At 45.0% G+C, this 22679-nt stretch overlaps 1 protein-coding gene and 1 long non-coding RNA gene across 3 annotated transcripts in view; one reads left to right on the top strand and one right to left on the bottom strand.

Moving 5' to 3' along the window:
- Nucleotides 1-10051, bottom strand: part of LOC127382430 (uncharacterized) — a 48489-nt gene extending 38438 nt beyond the window's left edge. The window contains exon 1 of the long non-coding RNA XR_007888950.1: nucleotides 9920-10051. This is a non-coding gene — a long non-coding RNA (uncharacterized LOC127382430). The remainder of the gene's footprint in view (nucleotides 1-9919) is intronic.
- Nucleotides 10052-10053: 2 nt separating this feature from the next.
- LOC127382427 (saccharopine dehydrogenase-like oxidoreductase) lies at nucleotides 10054-19616 on the top strand. Of its 2 annotated transcripts, XM_051614030.1 has the most exons (12): nucleotides 10054-10621; nucleotides 10828-10940; nucleotides 12320-12400; nucleotides 12862-12991; nucleotides 14203-14252; nucleotides 14773-14903; nucleotides 15429-15543; nucleotides 16697-16816; nucleotides 16933-16989; nucleotides 17521-17632; nucleotides 18458-18539; nucleotides 19006-19616. In XM_051614030.1, the coding sequence occupies exons 1-12, from the start codon at nucleotides 10054-10056 to the stop codon at nucleotides 19109-19111; spliced, it is 1665 nt and encodes a 554-aa protein (XP_051469990.1). In that variant the 3' UTR covers nucleotides 19112-19616. The 2 variants fall into 2 exon arrangements, with proteins under 2 accessions (XP_051469990.1, XP_051469991.1); XM_051614031.1 differs by lacking the exons at nucleotides 10054-10621; nucleotides 10828-10940 and adding an exon at nucleotides 11052-11252.
- The last annotated feature ends 3063 nt before the right edge of the window (nucleotides 19617-22679 follow it).

Raw genomic sequence — 22679 nt, 5'->3', positions numbered from 1 at the left:
AAAGGAGAGAAGAAAGCACAAAGAGTAGGGTTGGTCGCTATAACCGTGACCAGCAGTGTGGTGGCTCCTCTCCCTGTTACAGCTGTTATGATAATGGTGGAACAAAAAAGCAGAGAAAACAGTGGACAAGGAGAATGAGTCCATTTCATCAGTTAGTGAGGGAGGAGGAAGAGGAAAGGTTTGATGAAGCCAATCTTTCAACAAAGGAATTGGAGGAAGGACTGTGAGAATTCAGACAGGAAGTAGAAACTACCTGTTTGCCAGCCTCATCAGAGCTTCAAGACATGTCGAAAGCTGACACCTGCCAGCCAGGTGAGCTGAAGGTAGTTAGCAATCTCCCAGACCTAGAAGGTCTGAGATCACCTCCCTTTGATCCTGGTGAGGGCACTTCTGGTCTGGCAGTGAAAGGGTCAGGCAGTAAATACTGTTACCAGGAACTGGAATACAGGGTCACTGCCTTTGGTCAGGAGTAGGAAAGGGCTAACAGGGTATACTGGGCTGTGTGTATTCAATGGGCTGGTACATCAGACCCATGGAAGTGTAAGACTGTTATCAACACTGGTGCACTGGTGCCATCAAGGTACAGGAACACAGAACCTATCTGGATCTCTGAAGTGACAGGGGGATGCCAAAAATTGTCCGAGTTAGAGGCTAAGGTCAGCTTTACAGGGGACAACGGTGAAAGCACTCCATTGTGACTGGCTCAGAGGCTCCTTCATCCTTGGTATAGACTACCTCAGGAGAGAGTACTACAAGAACCCAGAAGGTTACTGCCTGTCTTTTGGTGAAGACAGGAGAAGACTGTGAAGACGGAGAAGATCTAACAGCTATCCACCCTGCCTGGCCTCTTAGAAGATGCATTTGTTGTGGGATTCCTTCAACAGTGGGTGCCAGTTGCTACCATGACAATCCAGTGGTGGTTTTGCATAAATGGAGACTTTCTGGCTCTGGAATAGAACTGCCGTCCCTGCCCAACTCTCTGTGGCCATTTTTACTCAACCAACTCTCTGAGGGACAACTCTGTGCAGACAGCTCCACAGGGGTCAGCAGGTGCTGTGGTGGTCATCCCTGGCACATGGTGAGCTCTGAAAAGCCCTTGGAGATCAGCAAGGGCTCTGCGTGGTGCTGCAGGGGCCTCAAGAGCCAGGCAGTGAGCAGTCCCTCATGGGAGGTGGAGGGGGGACCCTGCTGAGGCCCTTCCTGCAGCACACATTGCATTAGGGGGAGGAGGCACACAGGCTGGGGGGGAGCTGTGGGGGATGCAGCTCCAGGCCCAGGTGGGAACCTGGCTGCCTGAGCACTGCCTGGCAGGAGAGCCTGCAGCTCTTTCAGCCTTGGCTTGTGAACTTCTATTTTATGGGGGTGGTGGTGTTTTTTAAATTAAGGGACTTGACAGGCACGTTGTCTGTGCTGTAAAGTCTCCTTGGAACTGAGGGCACTGGCTGGGATATCGATCTGGCAAGGCCTGGCAAATAGACTATGTTGGACCATGACCACAAAGAGTCATGGCAAGCACTACATACTCACCATGGTGGAAGTAACTACTGGCTCAGTAGCAACTACTGGCAGGGAGTTTCCTCATCTGCATTTCTCTGCACATGAAAACAAGTCAGCTCTTCACAGGACTGAACTGGTGCTGAAAACAAATCATCTGCTCCTGCTAACAGCCAGGCTGCTGTGGCTGCAAGGTCACACAACTATGGTTCTCTTTGGGATAACAACATGTTTTTTAACAAAACCCTGGCATGCTGCCATCAATTTGGCTTTATGCCTCTTGTGTTTTTACAGACTCAGGCCAGATGGCTTCAGCATTATATGCTGCCTCTGATATGGAATCTGAACACAGTGCTCCAAATTGCCTGCAAGGTACCTTTCATTCCACTTGCTGTGCTTCTTGTTAGGCGTCACAGTGCCTCCAGCATCAGTCACTTCTGATAAAACTAAGCCTAGAACCCTTTGCATGTTGTAGGCAGCATGTAGAGCTGGTGACTGAGCACAATGGGGCTGTTACTCTCCTTGGAAGCCTCAAGTACCACAGGATTTGTAGGACAGGATAGAGCACAATTCCATTCACACGCTTAGTGCATGATCAAATGGCAAACTAGCTTGGGAGGAAGAGAGACAGCACAGTGGTTTCTACTACCACAGCCTTTGGATGCTTCCTCTCCTGAGATCTTTCATAAAAACAAGTGAACAAACCTCCTGTTGGTGAACCTATGACGAGACTGATGTGGTGGACGGGGAAATATTGCTATTCCATAATGTTAAGTGCAAAGCTGCAGTTCTTCATTCTCCTCCTCATTTGGGTAAATTAATTCCCTCTACTGCTTTCATTCATTCTTGGCTGATGGGTTAACAACGTCTGACCCTGCTCTGATTAACTGTATGGCTGCTGTCATGCCCACTTCTAAATGTGTACCGGTATTTGAAAGCTCTAGAACTCAGTGAGGCAGGGCAGTCTGAGGACAGGAACTGTGAGGGAACTCTTTCTCCACTGTAGCCAGAAGGGGGTATGACCACAAGTTTGTTACTGCCATGTATCTAGGAGACAGGGAGGGTTTTTGTGGCACTGTGATTTTTAAAAAGTATGAATATGTGAACAGAAGTTAATTTGTGATCATGGCTAAGCAATGCAACAAAATGCAGTTCCCATGAGAACAGCAGAACCGGTAACAAGCCAGAGGACAGCAATGTCAGGAAAGAGTAATGCTGATGTCCACAGCTTGATGTAGCAGCAGTGCCTGGACAAGAGGTTACAACCAAGAAAAGGGGTCCCAAATGCTACAGACACAGGAGAAGTGAACTGTGTACAGCCTCACAGCAAATCACCACTAGAGCTCGAGGACACCCTTACACTGACCACGACTCACTTGCTTGACTCTTGTTTTGATAAACATGTTCCCTTTTTCCTCCCGTTGTGGGCAGATGTGTGGGCCTGCATGAAGGAGCTGGGGCAATACTTCATAGCCTCTGTAGCTTAAGCTTATTGCACACAAAAATGTCCCTCCCATTCCTGAAGGAAATAAACTGTCAGACAGAGAAATGCCATGAGGATGAATGTACATGTCTCAAGCCATGTGTTCCATGAGAGGGTTTGTTTAGTTGTTTTTTTTTAATGTTGGTTTTAGTTCTTTACTTTAAAAACTGAACAATCTTGGATGTTTTTAAAGTTTGGAAAGGGAATGTTATTGGAGGAGGACCCCAAACTCTCACACTTGAATTAATTGTACAATCTCCTTTTGATGCTTGCGGTGGCCATGTTTTGGAAATCATACATCATGTAGAAAATCAAGCAGTCTGAATTCTTAAAAAAGTTATTGATTCACCCATCTGCTTATTCCACGAGCTATCAAGATCAATATGCCAGCCTTATTTCTGTCAGTTGTTTCACATTCATGATGGCAAAAGTCCTTCTGTGTTTGAGAAAATATTTCTGTTACCTGCAGTAGGAAGTTAGACAAGCCTGCTGCTTTTGTTTTGCAAGTGTTTGGGAAACAGTCTAGTTTCAGTTTGCCTCTAACACCATTAACACTCCATTTATTCTTTTGTACTTTCCAGGAAAATTCCGAAAATAACTTAGCAGAATTAATGTGAACTGTTACAAGAGAGGTAAAAAGAACCTTTGCCTGCTTCTTTTTAAAGTATCTGAGTTTAAACTTAGCTCTTCAATCAATAGGCACACGGTAGCTGGCAGTGATCTTCGAGCGCATAAAACCGACACAACTCACTAGAGGGAGCTCAGACACAGCTGCTGAGCCTAGCAAAGCGCTACTGTACCTCACCCTGTTACTTGTCCGGTGTCTTGACGGCAAATCTGCCCTTGATTAACTTGCAGCTTCTGTGCAGGCAACTACGTAGCCTGCATTATGAAAAGTACACTGATCTTTCGGTTGCAGAGAATTTGCAACAGAAGCTAGTAAGGGGAGGCATGCCCCTTTTTGTTTAAGGAATTAAAAATGATAAAGCTTGAGTGCGTGTGCACACATGCACTTCTGTGTTTCTCTGTCCCACAGAAATTGGCAGGGCCTCTAGTAACTGCTGAGGCAGTCTCACTGATCAAGGCTTTAAATGAACTACTGAAATCTTTAAGTATCTGTAAGCAGATACACCTGGAAAAAATATGCACCTTCAAATCTGAAAAACAAGATTTAAAAAGAAACAATAGTACCTTTTTTTGTGAGCTTCTAAAGCTGATTCTGGTGGGAACCTCCTTTGCAGAACTGCACTTGGCAGCAGATCAGGCATTTCTTGTCTTCCTGTTAATAAAATCATAGAACTATTCAGGTTGGAAAATACCCTTGGGATCACAGAGTCCAACCATCATCCCTACTGTACAAAGTTCTCCCCTAAACCATATCCACCAACACCACATCCAAATGACCCTTAAACACATCCAGGGATGGTGACTCAACCACCTTCCTGGGCAGCCTATTCCAGTGTGTAACCACTCCTTCTGTGAAAAATTTTTCCTAATGTCCAGTCTAAACGTCCCCTGTTGCAGGTTGAAGCCATTCCCTCTTGTTCTGTCGCTAGTTACCTGTGAAAAGAGACCAGCACCAACCTCTCTATAATGACCTTTCAGGTAGTTGTAGAGACTGATGAGGTCTCCCCTCAGCCTTCTCTTTCTCAAACTTAACATTCGCAGCTCCTTCAAGCATTCTTCATCAGATTTTTTTCTCTAGGCCCTTCACCAGCTTTGTTGCCCTCCTCTGTACTTGCTCCAGCACCTTGATATCTCTCTTGAATTGAGGTGCCCAAAACTGTACACAATACACCAGGTGTGGCCTCACCAGTGCTGAGGACAGGGGGACAATCACCTCTCTACTTCTGCTGGTCACACTATTTCTAATACCAGCCAGGATGCCATTGGCTTTCTTGGCCACCTGGGCACATTGCTGGCTCATATTCAGCCCCTTGTCAATTAGAACCCCCAGGTCCTTTTCTGCCAGACAGGTTTCCAGCCACACTTCCCCAAGCCTGTAGCATTGCCTGGGGTTGTTGTGGCCGAAGGGCACGACCCGGCACTTGCTCTTGTTGAAGCCCCTACCATTAACATTAGCCCAATGATCTAATCTATCCAGGTGTCTCTGCAGAGCCTCCCTCTTCTCGTGCAGATCAACACTCCCACCTAGCTTGGTGTCATAAGCAAACGTACTGATAATACACTCTATGTCCTTATCATGATCATCAATAAAGATGTTAAACAGAAACGGTCCCAACACTGAGCCCTGAGGAACACCACTTGTGACTGGCTGCCAGCTGGACTTGATTCCACTGACCACCACTCTTTGGGCCTGACGGTCCAGCCAGTGCTTGATCCAACAGATTGTGTGCTCATCTGGGCCATGAGCAGCCAGTTTTTTTATGAGAGTTCTATGGGGAACCATGTCAAATGCTTTTTGGAGGTCCAGATAGGCAATATCCACAGCCTTTCCCTCGTCCAATAGTCGGGTCATCAGGTTATAAAGGAGATCAGGTTTGTCAGGCAGGACGTGCCTTTCATAAACCCGTGCTGGCTGGACCTGATCGCCTGGTTATCCTCTATATGTCTTCTAATAACACTCAAGATGATCTGCTCCATGACCTTCCCTGGTCAGACTGACAGGTCTATAGTTCCCCGGATCCTCCTTTTTGCATTTCTTATAGATGGGTGTTACATTTACTACCCTCCAGTCCATTGGGACCTCCCAGTTAGCCAGGACTTCAGGTAAATAATGGAAAGTGGCCTCGTGATCACATCTGCCAACTCTTTCAGCACCCTTGGATGTAGTCCATCTGGTCCCATAGACTTGTGTGCGTCTAAGTGGTGTAGCAGGTCTCTGACCACTTCCTCTTTAATTGTGATGACCTCATTCTGCATCCCCTCCCTGTCTCCTAGCTCGTGTGGCTGTATATCCATGGAGCAGCTAGTTCCACTGCTGAAGACTGAGGCAAAGCAGGTGTTGAGCACCTCAGCCTTTTCCTCATCCTTTGTTACTAAGATTCCCTTTGCATCCAATAAAGGATGGAGATTTTCCCTAATCCTCCTTTTGCTGTTAATGAACTTATAGAAACATTTTTTTATTATCCCTAGCAGCTGTAGCTACTTCGAGCTCTAGCTGCGCTTTGGCTCTCCTAATTTTCACCCTGCATAGGTTCACTTCATCTTTATGGACTTCATGAGTGACCTGTCCCCTCTTCCAAAGGTCATAGACTCTCCTTTTGTTCCTAAGGTCCAGCCAAAGGTCCCTATTTATCCAGACTGGTCTCCTACCCCACTAACTGTTTTTTCAGCACACAGGGACAGTCTGCTCCTGTGCCTTTAAAACTTCTTTCTTGAAGTATGTCCAGCCTTCCTGGACTCCTTTATCCTTCAAGGCAACCTCCCAAGGGACTTTGTCAGTCAGTCTTCTGAGCAGGTCAAAGTTTGCCCTCTGGAACTCCCAAGGTGGCAGTTTTACTAACCCTTCTCCTTGTTCCTCCAAAGATCAAAAACTCAATCATCTCATGATCACTGTGCCCTAGACAGCCTCCAGCTTCTACTTCCCCCACAAGATTTCCCCTGTTCACCAAGAAGCACGTCCAGGAGGGCACCCTCCCTGGTCGGCTCACTTATCAGCTGTGTGAGGAAGTTATCTTCCACACATTCCAGGAACTTCTTGGAATGCTCCCTCTCTCCTGTGTTGTATTCCCAGCAGATGTCTGGGAGGTTGAAGTCCCGCACAAGAACAACAGCAAGTGACTGGGAGACTTCTCCCAACTGCTTATAGATAGCTTCAGCCACCTCACGGCTTTGGTTGGGAGGTCTGTAGCAGACTCCCACAGTGATATCAGCTTTATTGGCACTTAACCTAATCCAGACACTGTCAACCTCATCATGACATCATGAGTGCTTCATCATGGCATCATCCTTGGACAAGGAAAAACTGTAAATCATCCTACTGCTTTCCCATAGAATAATTTTTGCAATCCTGTGTTGGCGACACTAACTAGGGAGACAGTTTAACTTTTGCCTTTAGTCGAGATTGCTCTAAGCCTTCCATTTAAAGTCAGAGCCTTGACATTGCCTTGATGTTGCCATTTTGAAACCTGCCAGTCTGCATGTTAGTTTCACATGCAGGAATGTAAACTGGCTTAGAGACTTTGGGTTTTGTTCTTTTTAACCCAGTGAGCTGGAGGGAAACTGGAGATGTGTGCAAACAGAACTCTTCCACTTGCCAACCACAGGTCTTTTTCAAGAAAAGAAAAAAAGAAAGAGTTGGAGCTACCATAATGATATTTTATGCAAGCAGCTGTGGGGAACGGTCCATCTTCTCTCTCCCCACATAAGACTAAACAAAATGCCTTTCAAGGCAGCAAAACAAGAGTGGCGTTTTTTTGGTGATTTAGCCAAGGACAGACTGGAACAGGCCTCTTGCTCTACCAGGTAAGTCCACAGCAAGAAAACAGCATAAGGGTTATGATAACTGGCAAAAAAATGGACAATAGGTTAAAGCCTGCCTCTGACAGAGTACGCACCTGGCCAGTGCTAACTGGCTAATGTGAACAGTGGTACTTTCTCAAACAGTGATTTCTGATCTATAAAAGAGGGCAAGATCTGCAGGCCGGTCCCCTAACCGGGACGAGACTCTGCTGCAGCACATGAACCTGCCTGGAACGCCAGCCTCACTGTCCGGAGGAGCCCAGAGAGAAGGGGGGGCTACCCCAGACCGCTGCCCGAAGAAGAGGAAAGGGCGGGTGGGGGCCGCCTGTGCCCGCTCCCCGGGGACCCTGCCTGCTCCCGAGGGATTGCTGCCTGCCCAGCCTAAACTAAACCGGACCAAAGTAGGAGCTTGCCCAACCTGCGTTTGCCACCTGCTTCGAGACTAGTGCCGTGCTTGCCGCAGCTGCTGCTGCTGGGAGTGGTCGCCCCGGTTACCGGGAAGCCGGGGCCCCCCCGGATCTCCTGCCGAGCCTGCCGGCCGCATCCCGTGAACCACGCGCTACGGAAGGAGGGTAAATACACACCCACACACACTCTAACTTTCCTACCGGGCTCAACTCCTACCCTTTCACTCCATTGATTTTACACCTCTCCCTGGGAGTGTGCATTTAATAAGACCATAGTACCTTTGAATCCCTTCCCCAATAATCACCGAGACAACCTCTCCTGAACTTTGATCCCTCAGTTTCTGTTGACCCTTAAACTGATTAATGTGTAAACTAAACATACCATAACGATATTTTATGTAAGCAACATTAAAAAAAGAACACCAAATCAAACAGGTTTGCCGTGAGTTTTGATGCCACTCTAGTTGGTTTTCAGGTGTCCCTCTGCAGCTCTGAAAGCCTGATTTCTTGCTGCAATTTACAAGAGTCACCTTGCTCCAGCAAGTGTGTTTTAAAGAAACACAGCTGACATTGGAAAAGTAGATGAAATCTTGAGTTGTGGATTGCTAAGCAGGGTAAGTCTGCCCAAGTTGGTGCAAAGTTTCAGTCAGAGAGAAGACAGGGTTCTCAGCACTGCACATAAGCTTGGGCTTGCCAAGACACTGCCCAAGAAAACATTGCGGGTCTTATCCAATTAGATATGGCTCAGAGCAGCTCGTGCAGTCCCAATTATTGACAATTGGTTGAGTCAGAGTCATAAGTGTATAAAGTGCCGTGTCTTCTGGGACTGACAGGAGAGTGGGTGTGAAAATGGGATAATATGGAAGAGGGAGAGAAGGCAAGAGAGGCAAGCTTCTGGACCAGAGTGGTGAAAAACACGAGCTGAGGATCCCAGCCAGCCCTGCTAGCTGTATCAGAACTCCTCTGCTATTTGCAGGCTCCTTACAGTCTCCCGTCCCTGAAAAATTTTTAAAAATTTAAAATTTAAATGAATGCAACATCTGAAGAAAGAACAGTTTTTCTTCATTTCAAATTGGGGAAAAACTATCTATTGCTTACTGCTGCAATGCTTTTTCAAAGCTCTTGCAAAGGAGAAGGGAGAGTGGAAGACCAAAGGCAGTGGCCTCAAAGAAAACAGACTTGACTTTGAGAACTGGTGGCAGAAGAGAAAAATCGAGCATAAAAGGAAAGCAGCTCAGAGGAGTTTAACAGTGTTATGAGCACAGCTGGAAATTATCCCAGCATATAGGAAGGACAGTAAGGTAGTAAGAAACGGGCTTGACTAGTAAGATGTTCAGTGAGCTCAAACACAAGAAACTGGTTTTGCAGGGTTGCTGCACAGATCAGATCAGCAAGCTGGAGAGAGTTCAGAGGAGAATAGGGAAGAAGTATGTATGAAGTGGCCTAGGAGGAAAGACCAGAAGAATTAGTGCTTTTCAATCCAGGGAAGACGGAGGAGATGCATGGACACTTCCAGATGTGCAGCATCTCTTCTTACATACTCCTCAGGGATAAAACCTTTCATGGTTGTCCTCTAGAAACAGGAGAAATAGCGCAGGGCTGAAACTACAGTACGTAGCGATCTAGCTTCTCACCTCCAACCGTATGTATAACTAAGTGCAAAAAGAGGAGACTGCCTGGGCAACAGAGTGAAAGCGTCTGTCACGGGGGGTTTTAAAGCAGGTTAGACAGGTATCTGTCTGGAACAGTTCAGACAGGGCAGATGCTCCGTGGCAGAAAGGGTCAGTGAGCAAGATTGAAAAGGTCGCTTCCCGTGAATCTCCGGAATCCAGGTGAGCAGGGAACAGCAAAGAAAACACGACCATGCCTCCCTGAGTCGTGTGCTCGTGAACTCTCCTTACCACCGCGGCTTCGCAGTCAGTCACTGCTTCTCCCCACCGCAATGGGACCTTCCAATTTTGTGTCGTTCAGGGAAACATGAATACTTGCTGTAGTTGTAGGGGAAAGAGTCTTTGATTTTACTCCTAGGTAATTCAGGTTTCTTTTCTAGCAGCAGAGGCCTCCGTTCACCTACGCTACCTGGGCTGAGATGCTTATGGCAATAACTTACAGTAACGAGCCATGCTCATCAGGAGCTGCTGTGGGGCCGACAAGGCCGGCTTCTCTCCACAAACGCTGTTGCTCCAACTGCTGGGCTCCAAAGGCTCTTTTCCGAGTCCGGGCACGCCCGTACGGGCTCACGGTATGTCAAAACCCGCTTGCGGCCCTGAGAGAGAGCGCCTGCCCCTCCCTCCTAGCTGCTGGACTGAGAGCAAAGGTTCCTCCTCCCCACAGGGGCCGCGCCGCCGCTGTCCCTGGCGGGGGCAGCAGCAGCGGCCGAGGAGCTGCCCGAGGGCTGCGCCCCCGCCGCGGCTCCGCAGGCTCCGCAGGCCCCGCGCCCACAGCGCCCACAAACGGCCGCAACGGCCGCCCCGCGCGCCAGCCTCGCGCACCGCCCCCGCCGGCGCGGGGCGGGCCCGGGGCGGGGCGGGCCCGAGTGGTACCGGGCGCTGCCTGGCGCGGGCCGGCAGTGCGGGGGCTGCGGCGGCTGCGGGAGCGATGGCAGCTGGCGGCAGCGGCGGGGTGGGGGAGCCCGAGCGGCCCTACGAGCTGGTGGTGTTTGGGGCCTCGGGCTTCACCGGCCAGTTCGTGGTGGAGGAGGTGGCGCGGGCGGCAGCCAGCGGGGCCCTGCGCGGCCCCCTGCGCTGGGCCGTGGCCGGACGGAGCCGGGAGAAGCTGCAGGCGGTGCTGGAGCGGGCGGCCGACAGGCTGGGTACGGGCGGCGCTTGCGGGCCGGGCGGCGCGGCGCCGTCGTGCGGGGCCATCCACGGGGAGCCGCTCCCGGGCGCGTGTGAGGGGAGGGCCGAGCGGCGGGGCCAGGCTCGGCTCCCGGGGCCGGGCTGCGCGGGGCGGAGGTGGCTCGGCGCGGGAGGGCAGCGCGCGGCGGGCCGCGTCGTGACGGCGCTCTCCGGTGCGCAGGGAAGGCGGCGCTCGGGGCGGAGGTCGGCGTGCTGCTCTGCGATGTGGGCGACGCGGCCTCGCTGGCCGCCATGGCGAGGCAGACCCGGCTGGTGCTCAGCTGCGTGGGCCCGGTGAGTGCGGGGATCCGGGCGGTGCTCCCGCGGCGTCCGCTGGGCGCGGCTGCCGGCACAGCCCGCGGCGGCCTCTGCTCCCGCGTCTGCTGCGGCCGGGCTCCCTGATGCTCGGGGCAGCGGGAGCTGCGCCGGCGACCGGGGAGCCCGCCGCTGGGCCCCGGCATTTCGGGAGGCGTCCAGGTGAAGTGCAGCTTTTTGAAACGGACCCGAAAGAGCGATTGTGTACTGCAGTCGCCTAAAGGTTTCCCCATCTCTGCTGGTGTCATTGACATCGTGAGTCGACTAGATAGGAGCCGGCATTGCGCGCAGGTGGGTAAGAAAGCCAAGGCCACCCTGGCTTGTATTAGGAGCACTGTGGCGTGCAGGAATAAGGAGGTGACCATCCCCCTGTATCGAGCGCTGGTTAGGCCGTATCTTGAATATTGTGTTCAGTTCTCGCTCCTCGTTATAAGAAAGACATAGAAGCGCTGGAGTGTGTCCTGAAAAGGGCAGCGAGGCTTGTGAAGGGCCTAGAGCATAAGCCCTATGAGGAGCGGCTGAGGGAGCCGGGGTTGGTTGATCTGGAGAAGAGGAGGCTGAGGGAGACCTCGTTGCACTTTACAACTACCTGAATGGAGGCTGGAGCAATGTGGGGGACAGCTTCTTCTCCCTGGTAATGTGTGATAGGACCAGAGGGAATGGGTGCAAGCTGTGCCAGGGGAGGTTTGGGTTAGATACTAGGAAGTATTTCTTCACTGAAAGGCTTGTCAGGCACTGAAATCACCATCTCTGGATGCATTGAAACGGCATGTGGACCTGGTGCTTAGGGACATGGTCTAGTGGTGAGCTTTGCGCTGTTAGGTCTAGGGCTGGACTGGATGATCTTGGAGGTCTCTTCTAGCCAGGGACATTCTGTAATTTGTATAAAATTCAGTGGGGTCTGGTTTGTTTTTTGAAGTCCTTTACAGACAGCGTAAGAAACTGATTGTGATGTGGGGAGGAGTTCTGGGTTGGATCATGATGTTTTAAGTGTTGTTGCGGTTGAAAAATAGAGCTGGAAAAGTAAAACTTTAAGTGGCAATATTTCCAGCACATGCAAAGCGGATCAAAGTACGAGGGTTGGAAGTTGGGTCCTGATAATACTTCTGAAGTGAAGAGTGTTTCAGCAGAAAATAAGCTGAGGAGTGCAAAAAGCACTATGAGATTAGATATATAAATTGGACTTGCTGGTCTTGTGAGAGAAGTACAGTGTGCGGAGCAAACTCCATTACCAGCGATTAAGTTTGTTATGCAATTGTTTACACTTATTGTAGATAAATATGTTAGATAAAGCATCTTGGGTGAGTTGTAGTGTGTGAGTATTATTTTGTTATGTGTGGTGTCCTTTCCTTCTATAGTATAGGTTCTTTGGAGAGCCTGTGGTAGAAGCTTGTGTTGAAAATGGTGCAAGCTACGTTGACATCAGTGGAGAGCCTCAGGTATGTGACTGCAGAGAAATGATACCTTATATCATGGATCTGTTAAAGGGGTATTTGTTTCTGTTTCATGTTTCTGCTAATGCTTCTGAACGTTACGGCAAATTCTGCCTCCAGATACACAGCTTTAAGATGCATTAATTATTTTGAAGTACACTAACGTACGTTTTGGACTTTTAGACAAGTGCCTCTCAGGTTCTTTCTGTAAATCCAGAAGTTTTGAATTCCACTTGAAGTTTCGGTTGTGGTTCTACGTAGGAATTTTGTCCAGGTGACTTTTCTTTGCACTGCTGTGACGCTTTTATACCATAAAGCAGGAATGACCTGTGTCTGCCTTAAAGGTGCTTGTAAGTGGTTTGAAATGTGTAGGGTGCTGTGATACAACAGGGCAGTGCTGATGGCTAACATTGGGCGTGGCCAAAACCAGAGTTCTGCTTAAAATATTTGTTTTGACTGTGTTTTAGTTTCTGGAAGAAATGTACCTGAAATACAATGCCAAAGCTGCGGAAAAAGGAGTATATGTCGTTGGAAGCTGTGGCTTTGACTCTATACCAGCTGATATGGGAGTACTGTACACCAGAGACAAGCTGCAAGGTGACTTAGTCCAGTGTGACCTTATAATGAAAAAGAAATGCAGATGATGCTTTGATCTGGTTTCCTAAAGCAGCAACGCCTGTGTAGAAACTCTCTCAGTCTCTCTCTCTGCCTGCCTTCACCAGCTGACTAGTTTCAACCAAATCTGGTAGATAAAAATTTAAATCATATTCTCATTAGATTGAGGAAAATCGGTCATAAGGAAGAGGAGGGATTCAGGGTCATGTTGCTCAGTGAGAGAACAGAACCTTCAGTTGTCAGCAGCAGGCTGTTCAGTCAGTGTGTGGACATCCCTAGGCAAGCCTCAGCACACTGCCTCTAGTGTAGGACAGTGTTGTAGAGAAGAGGCAGTGGGGACAGGAGGGCTGCAGGAAAGGGATTGCAAATTAATGGGTAATCAGATTTTGTAAGTTTTCTTTTTCTACCCCAAGTGCTGAGAGACTGTTGTCTGAGTGTAAGTAGATAGTGCCATACAATGCCTTTTTCTTTAAGAGCAGCAGGAGAGTAGCTGAAAGTGGAGAAATATATTTGAGAAAAGATGTGATGTGCTTTAATTCTTTGCAAATAGTACTTGATCCTCAAATGAGGATACTTCATTCATCAGGTCTGACTTGCAGTTAGAAAGGCAGAGAAGTGTCTGAATGGTTTGCTTTTGTATATTATTAAAAGTGTATTATTAAGTGGCTTTGCTTTACATTGGAGTGTATCAGCTTCCAATTTAAGAAAACTCAATCTAGATCTGATTGCAGGGTGAGAAGAGGCATGGAAATGAGTATCTGTTTGCTCATGGGATGATGGTTTCATGTCTGATACCTGTTTTGAATAAAGGCATTTTTTATGTTGTAATAAAAGATTTTGTAGCTCTTGATATGCTTTTCCTTTTTTCATTATTTACACTGTCTCAATAGCTAGGTAAAGAAAATGAAAAGTTAGTAAAGATACTATTTGTGACCTTTGTTGAAGTAATAACTTTGTCACTTGCTAACTAAGATAGGAGTTGGACTCAGTTTATCTTACTTGAGGATGAAGATGTGACTTTGCCTTTTCAACTAATAATGTCAGTGGCCTGCTGTTTGAGTCTACCAGAGTGTCCTCAGGCTTTGTGGACTAATGAGTGTATATTGGCAGCTGGACTAGTTGATCATTGTAGATCCATTCCAACTGCATCTATTCTATTCTATATGCCAAGTAATGGTTTTTCCTCCTTAAAGGTACCTTAACTGCCGTTGAAAGTTTCCTTACTATGAATTTTGGACCTGAGGTTAGTTGGTTTGTACGTTCTTGGAAACTCAGAGGTATTTGTGGTAGCGTAACCATTGCACATTGGAGTAAGTGTCATTACATTAAAGTAGACCAGTGAAGAAGCTGGCAGTTCTTCGATGATGAGTCTTAAGAACTTTATTCTTTAGAAATGTTTTATACAAACTATTCCCAAGCAAAAGTGCTTCAGTGTGGTCCATTTGCATGGGCTGTCTACCTAAACTTGATTGTGTTAAACTGTGGTAGGAAAAACTCACTTTTTGCAGAGTTGTGGGAAGGATTCTTACACAAGTAACCTATAACAGATACATAGTGTGGTGCCAGTAATCCTAGTGCTTGGCTGTTGTTTTTTTTTGCTTGGGATGGGTTGTTCCAATATACTTTAATGCATGTAATCATAATGCATATATGTAACAAAGGCAATAATGTGTAATATATTTAATAATTTTAAGGTTGTCCTTAAAATAATACATGAAATGTGCAGCTGCTGAATCACTGACTGTTTGATGGTATGTTGCCAGGGTTCTTCTCTTCATGAAGGTACCTGGCAGTCAGCTGTTTATTTCCTCGCGGATGAAAACAACCTGAAGACAATTCGGAAAAAGATTGGATATGCCCCTGTTCCAGTAATCGGTGCAAAACTTAAAAAAAGGTATAAGAAGGATAAGATGTGATACATGCTGTCTCCAAACAGTTCCAATATTTATTATATAGATTGTTAACATATTATTAAATACTAAAAAGATGCATTTAGGACTTCAGTATAATAAGAGCACATAGATGCTCTACTAGTAGACTTTAATATCATTTCAGTTTTACTGATTTGTTTATATAGTTTACTGAAAAAACATGTCCTGCCTGTCCTCGGTCTCAAAGCTAACTTGTTCTAAGAGACTTGCAGAAACAAGGCAAACGTTTGAGTTTGGTTTCAGAAGTGATCAGTAGAATGGGAAAAATAATGTGAGGAGAATATTATCTTGATTATTAAATTCATCCTTGTTATAGTGCATGGGATTCTGCCAGGAATAAATTTAGAGTGGTTTGCTTTCAGGGAAAAGAGAGAGTGTCATAAAAATACTTGAGGAAAAGCTAGTATTGATAGAGCCATTACAACCAGTTTCCTTTAGTCTGTGTGAACATGTGAGCGTGTTTTCTGACTTTTTTTCCCCATTTGCAGACTTGTGTTTTACAATCAGCAATTCAGAAAGTACTCCATTCCATTCACGCCATCTGATGTTTCCGTTGTGGAACGGTCTCAGCGTTATCTGCACACAGAGTTGAAGGAAACACCTGTAAGTTACTGATATTTGTATGCTGTCTTGTGTACCATTTTCAACAAATCTCTCATTTATGTAGTAACAGTTCTTAGTCCAGCCTGTGTGGTAGCATTTCTTTAGTTAGATATGTACTAATGAACTGCAATGTGCTTTTGCTTCTGTAAAGAAGGAGGTTTACTCTGTTGATAGTCTTTGGAAGCTGTTTGACCTGATGTGGTTCAGGTTCTTCTGAGTGCACTGGCCTGTTTCAGGCTACTTCACACTCTGTCTGCAGAGCTTGCTTCTGCTGCCAGCATAATAGTTATGAGAAGTTCTTGCAGGGTTCTTGTGCTGTCTGCTTTCTGGGCATGTATTTGTAGGGAACGCAAGCCTTCAGTCACAGAAGTGTTTGAAAGGTAGGCTTCATGATTTTGGGGAATGATAAATACATTAAATTCTGTTCCTTTGCAGAGGCTTTTTTTGTTGTATCAGTAGAGCTTCTAAAAGCATCATAATTTTAGTCTGTGTAAGTATAGTCAGGTCAGCATAGAGTAGTAAACATGTTGATAAAGAACTGACGTGCTGCTCGTTTGTAGTTGGAGACTTCTTTGACACTTGGATCTCTGGTCTGCTGAGTAAAAGCATTGTGAAGTGGTGGTGGAAAAGAGGCTTAGTTTTTGTTTTCTATGGTTTCCTGAGTGGAGACCAGCACTGACAGTCTCAAACAGCTGTGCAGAATCACAAGCATCAGTCCAGAGATAAAGGTGAAACAGCACTCTACAAATATACTTGGAAGCTACTAATGAGAGAGGCATGCCGTTGCTATTCCAGAATTCTGCAGTTAGGCCTCAGTTTGTCTTAAACTAAAGCACACAGAGGAGGAGAGGAAGATCTCAGGAAAGAAGCCTGAAATCAGACAGAGACCAAAACAGCTCTGTGTTTGAAGTTTTCCACTCTTGTTTACCGTGCTCACTCCCTCACCATTCTGGACTTACATTGTCTCACTGTAATGAATTATAAAGCAAAGCATTATTCAAAGAGTTGTTTAAGAGAATTGATCAAGGCCCTGTTTAAACAGCCCTCAGTTGTATCAACCAGTTGTCTTTGGGAGTTGATGTATATTTACAGATAAATTGATGCAACCATTTGAATAAAAATGTTCTCACTGAAAATACGTTTCTTGCCTCAGGTGCAGTATGGTGCTTATGTGAACATAGGTGGTCTTGGCTCTGTTATCAAGTTGACGTTTGCTGGCATTTTACTTCTTCTCCTTGCAAAGTTTAGCTCTGGAAGAAAACTTCTGATAAAAGTAAGTGTTCAGAACAAGAAAGAATTGTTTGGAGATGTTCTTTTTTTTCCCCTCTGATTTACTGTTGGTCTTTTGTCTTCTTTCTTTTCTTCCTTGTTTCTCCTCCCTTTATATAGTACCCAGAATTTTTCTCTGCTGGATACTTCACAAAGAAAGGACCAACCCAGAAACAGGTAACTGGCTTTTTTCCATCAGACTTCTTGAATAAATGTGTTATGGTAATGGTGGAATACAAATGTAGAGGTAACTGCTTAGTTTCACATGAATTTCTAAATGCATATTGTGTGTGCCTGTTCTGATAGCTTGGAGTGCTTAAATAATCATGCCTTCTGCTGTTAGACATGAAAGTCAGTGGAACTTCTATGAGGAAAAAATGAATCATGTTGCTGGGTCTGATGCATTGACATGGATGGCTCACAGCACTCAATCTGTTGAAGGTGATGACAGAGGGAGACTAAGCAGCAAAAGCTCAGGACTGGAAAGCACTGAGAGAGTAATGGACTTCAGAACAGTAACAGTTCCACCAAAGTGGAAGTGATTAAACATTCAGATGAGATTGTACCTTTTAAGCAGTACCTCAGAGTAGCTGCTTTCATGGTTAGATGGATCACAGTGCTTGGCATAATTGTTACCTACATTTACTACTTGTGCTTGCTTGATGTGAGTTGCTGTTTTGGTGACTATGCTTGTTTTGTCTGCTACAGATGGATGGAACTTCTTTTACAATGACTTTTTTTGGTGAGGGTTACAGTGAGGGGCAAGATCCCCAGAATGGCAAACCAAATGTAAAGATCTGCACGGAAGTCAAGGGACCAGGTATGTGTGTTGGTAGCAGCTGTCTGCTTTTGCCTCAAATTCCCTACTTTAAAATAATAGCGTGGTTCCACTGTTGTTCCTTTTCCCCTGAAGGAGCATGTCCAACATGGTCAGACTCAACAGCCTTTACAGTGTATTACCTTGGATAGTACCATTTGTTGTGACCTGGTTTTTGTAATAGCCAGTTAATTTACGTTCTTGTCATTCTCTTTTCTTCCAGTTTGCCCCGCTACTATTGTCATTTTTGCAGAGTAGAGCAGTTCAAGGGAGGGTGCTTTCCAGATAGTTTTCAGTTGTTAGAGCCTGGACTTGCTACTTTTTTGTTTCCAATTCCCTGTGAGAGAACTTAAATAGGTCTGGCCCAGTATCATTTCTGGCTTTAGCATGCTTGTGCTCAGGTCATTCCCTTGAGAGGAATGACATCTGAACTAAAGTTTGGAGACAGCAAGAATGTATATTCAGAAAGGAGTTAATGAAGCATAGCTGCTTTAACTAGAGATGCAGCTGAATGCAGCAGTCTCTCAGCAGGAGTCTGAATTGAAGCACAGAATGGGGAAAGCTCTTGCTGTAGTGGAGAGCCCTCTGTCACCAGAAGCCGATCAGTAATGGTTATTGTGTGGTCATAGGCCTGTATTTGAAGCAGTAGTTGTCCAGATTAGATCTTAAGGACTTCACCAGTGACTTGGGATGAGTGCCATGTAAAAAAGCTGTTTGTGAATGGGGAAGGCCATTTCATTGCCAAAGATTATTCTGCAGCATGCTGTAGTTAAGATTACATTCCATGGTTCAACAAACTGTACATCATTGGGTTTTATTTTTTGTCAGAGCCTGGCTATGTTTTTACGCCGATTGCAATGGTTCAAGCAGCTGTATCTCTTCTGGAAGATGCAGCTTGTCTGCCTAAACAGTAAGTACTTCCCCATGCAGAACAGCTTGAGCTCCCCTCAAGCTGCTGTGTGCATGTTTCTCTTTGAAAATACAGGTCTCGTAGTCCTGTGCATTTCTGTGTTGCCTTCCCCAAAGGCTGTGCAAGGGACTTACTTCACCACAACTGCTTTAAAGCCACTTACTCTTTATCTGCCTTCCAGCTTGAAAGGTAGTCATGATGGAGTCCCAGGTTTTTAGTAACGCTTTGGCAGCATCTGTTGCATCAGTGTCTGTATTCTCAGTTAACTGCATGATTTCTGTTGAATTTGCTGGATGCAGAACTGAACTGATGAATATGACCAGCTTGCCAAGTTCCTCATATGCTGTCCTGAGGGACAAAGTGGCCTTTCCTCTCTTAGGCAGGGAAACACATCTTTGACATCAAAAGAAGTTGTCACTCAGTTACTGTACCACTGATGTTTTTCCCTGTTGCTTTTCATTAACAGGGGTGGTGTATATTCTCCAGCAGCTGTCTTCTGCAAAACAAAACTGATTGATCGCCTCAACAAACGTGGTATTGAGTTCTCTGTTATTAGCAAGCCTGAAGTCTGAAGTCAAAACATAACTTCATGCACTAACACCTTTCCTGGTTCCAACTCCAGTCAAAATGATGTGGCTGTAAAAGCCTAATTGTAAAATAGCTTCACTGTGCTATTGTTTGCAGCAGAAACAGAAGAGAACCTGAATTAAAAATGACAATACTATTTGTGACAGTGAGCGAGTCCATGAGGGGTAATTGAGTTTTAATTCACAAATGTGTTAATTTAGTGACTTATCAGGTACTATTTCTAGAGTTCTGCTGAATCTCTTTCATCTACATTTGAAGGTACTACTTAATGAATCCACTGTAGTATCCACAATCAACTGCAGCCTTCTCCCTTTTTCCTGTTCCCCAACTGTTGGAAGCAGGCAGGCCCTGGGTAGCAAGTGCCTTAGCAGATGAAACCCACCGGTTCTTCCTCCTGCCTGTTTGGATAGTTGTGGTTGCTTTGTGGTGTTCTTCCTTTCAAAGCCTTAGTGGCCATAGTGAAATAAAAACTTGTTGTTGTTTCTTGGAGATTAAGGACTGGTTTTGTCTTTTTTTTTTTTTCCCCTGCATTATTATAAAGATCTGCTGACTCTGTGCTGTTGTCTTAAGGTATGTTGACTTTCATCCTTAATGAGCTTTTGCTAAAAAAGGAGAGAAGAGAAAGCACAAAGAGTAGGGTTGGTCGCTATAACCGTGACCAGCAGTGTGGTGGCTCCTCTCCCCATTATAGCTGGGATATCCATTAGGATAATGGTGGAATAAAAAAGCAGAGTTGACCACTTAGTCTCAAACAACTTCTAAATGCACATTTGTGTGCCTGTTCAGATAGCTTTGGATAATCATGCCTTCTGCTATTAGACATGAAAGTATTTTTTGAATGGTCTAGGGGATCAAGACAACCTGAGGAGGCTTCAAGAAAATATATGTTCCTGTTGCAGTAGCTGGGGCAAAACTGAGATTTAGGCAGGTTTCTAGGGTAACTGTCACCTCTCATGCAACTTCATCTCTGAGCAGGCAAGCAACCCTGGCAAACTGATGTGCCACCAGATAGAAGGATGCCTTGCCTCCCCCAGTGAAAACCAGCAGCTTCTTGCACTGTACTGGGGCCTGGCCTGTGCCAATCAAGCCACAGTTCAGTATTCTCAGAGAACTGTGGTTAGGGCAGGGACCCAAACTGCATCTGAGGACACCATAGCTGATAGGGACCCATACAACAGTAATTTGCCCCAGTAGGGAAAAATAAACAGTGTACAAGGAGTCCATTTCATCAATTTGTAAGGAAGGAGGAAGAAGAGTAATATTAGTGCCCCCACTAATAGTTTAAATTAGGAATCAAGATCTGCAAACACACTACAGCAACATTTCTTTTCTTGACAAATTCCCTTCTAACAACTCTTCATTTTATTAATATTCATTCTCTCTTCACCAACATCTACTATGTATTCCTTGGAAAGAAATTCTGCCCTTGCATGTATTATTCTTCTTTCTGAAAGGCACATTACTACCCCAAGGCAGTCAGCCTTCCAGCAGAACTTCTAGGGTTATAGTCCCAAAGGTACAGAGACAATTTAGCTTCAGCTTTTACCTGTCTGATGTTAGATCAGATGCATCAAAACATTCCTGGTAAATTCCAGCTTTTATTCAGGGGAAGGAAAACACACACTCCTCAAGCAATTGAATTTCCTATGTAAAAAACTTCAGAATTGCTGCTTTTAGTGATGAACTGTACCAAGCCTCTCCTGGGAAATTCTCATCTTGCTGACAAGGATGGCTGCTTGATGCACTAGGAGCTTTTCTGCATGGATCCAATATGATACCTCCTTCCTCTCATATGCATGCGCAAACAGCTGCAATTCTCTATTAAGACCTCTCTGCTGCTCAGCTGCTCACTGTCAAGCCATTTTAATCTTCTGCAAGGCAGGCTCCTTCCCCACTTGTCCCACTAAGCACGACCTGTGCACTGGATCTCTCATCCTTGTTGAAATGTTCTTTTCCATCCCATACCCCACATGCTGGGAACAAGCCTCTGAAAAAAAAAAGCCCCAAGTAAAATCTTTCTCTCCACTTCATTATAAGCTCATCCTTGAGTTGCCATCTTGACGCTATTAGTTAGCTGCTTTTCCTTTTCTCAGGCTCTAACAAAAAAATGACCAGTGCCTGGTTTTGCTTCCATTTGGGAAATCCCACTCCTTGCGCTGATGCTTATGCATGGCTTTTGCTCCTTTTTAATCTGCTCCCTGGGGAAACTGGTTGGCACTCCAGACCTAAGCATTGAATCTAAGTAACTGGAAAAAAATGAGGAAAACATTTTTAACACTAAATTGGATTAAAACTCCTTTAAAGTAAAAAAATAGATTTTTACAAACCTTTAGGAATTTATCAAATGGCATGCCAATTTTTTCCTATTACTGCTGTTCTCTTTTTTCCTCCAAAACTCTGTTGAACAAGGATAATTCAGCTGAGCTGATTACAAAATAGAAACTAAAAATGACTACAAATTATTAATAAAATTGGCTAATATGATTTCATTTGTCCTACTTGACCTTCGTACCAAAAATATACTGCAAGAATAACTGACAGGAAAAAAATAATCCTATTAAGCAATCTTCACTAGCATTTAATCAGTCAATTCTATTTGATCAAGTAGCTGAGAATGTTGCACTCTCATGAACCACACGAAATGTATATTCAGATAGGACCTCTATTTTCTTTTCCAGTTTTGAAAGCCTGATCTTTTAACCCATTTTCTGAGCTATTCCCTGCATTTCTATACAGTGTGAAATTAAAAAAAATATTGCTAGATCTTTTCACCACTTCCCTCTTTGACCACATATTGATGTTCAAGTATAAAATATTCAGAGTAAGTAATTACTAACCTGACTGAAAGGATCTCAAACTGCCACTTTCACCCTGTTAACATCTGGCTTTTGTTTTTTTTAAGCTTTCATGAATACTCCCAAAGAGAAAAATCAAAAAAAATCCAAGTGCATACAAGTGCAATGACCTGTTCTGAGACAGGAAAATTATGGCCCCAGAAGAAACTTCCTGTAACAGCTCAGTCTGTTATTAATAGTCATCCATTATGTACAAGGTATTAATTAAACAATGAAATATTTCTTAGAGTAACTGTAGTAGTTTTTACTAATTGAAAAGTTTAATGTCAGGTTCCACCATTCTTTAGTCTTCAATGTTGCATCCATATATAAATTAACATACATAAAAATAATTCATTGTCTAAAAGACTGCACATCAAAATAGTACTTCCATGCCTGCTTCTAAAATAATAAGCTTCTGAATTTATTTTTACAAATTGAAGCTTTATATGGAAATGTACTCCATAACCCAAGATTACTAATGAAAGAATTATTTAAAAATATGGTTTCTGTACATTTTTGTACCTTTTCCAGGCTATGCTGTTAGCTTTACCATCAAGTTTTCAGTGCTGTAATATGCAGGCTTCAAATATTGCAAAATATGTTTACAGACAGTAATTATTTCAGTTAAAGTAGCATTCCTACTAACTTTATGAAAATAATTTTGGCTCAAATTTCAAAGTATGTGGGTAGTATCTCTTAAAATTTGATATGCTAT

The sequence above is a fragment of the Apus apus genome, chromosome 3 (genome assembly GCF_020740795.1).
Source record: "Apus apus isolate bApuApu2 chromosome 3, bApuApu2.pri.cur, whole genome shotgun sequence".
NCBI lineage: Eukaryota > Metazoa > Chordata > Aves > Apodiformes > Apodidae > Apus > Apus apus.
Note: the sequence above shows the minus strand (reverse complement) of the source record. Positions and strands in the feature narration are given on the sequence as shown.

Excerpts from the sequence above, each read along its gene's own strand:
- LOC127382427 (XM_051614030.1), top strand. The coding sequence starts at position 10,054 with ATGTCAAAACCCGCTTGCGGCCCTGAGAGAGAGCGCCTGCCCCTCCCT. Across the intron at positions 10,941-12,319 it reads TGCTCAGCTGCGTGGGCCCG|TATAGGTTCTTTGGAGAGCC; the intron begins GTGAGTGCGGGG and ends TTCCTTCTATAG. Across the intron at positions 14,253-14,772 it reads CTATGAATTTTGGACCTGAG|GGTTCTTCTCTTCATGAAGG; the intron begins GTTAGTTGGTTT and ends GTATGTTGCCAG.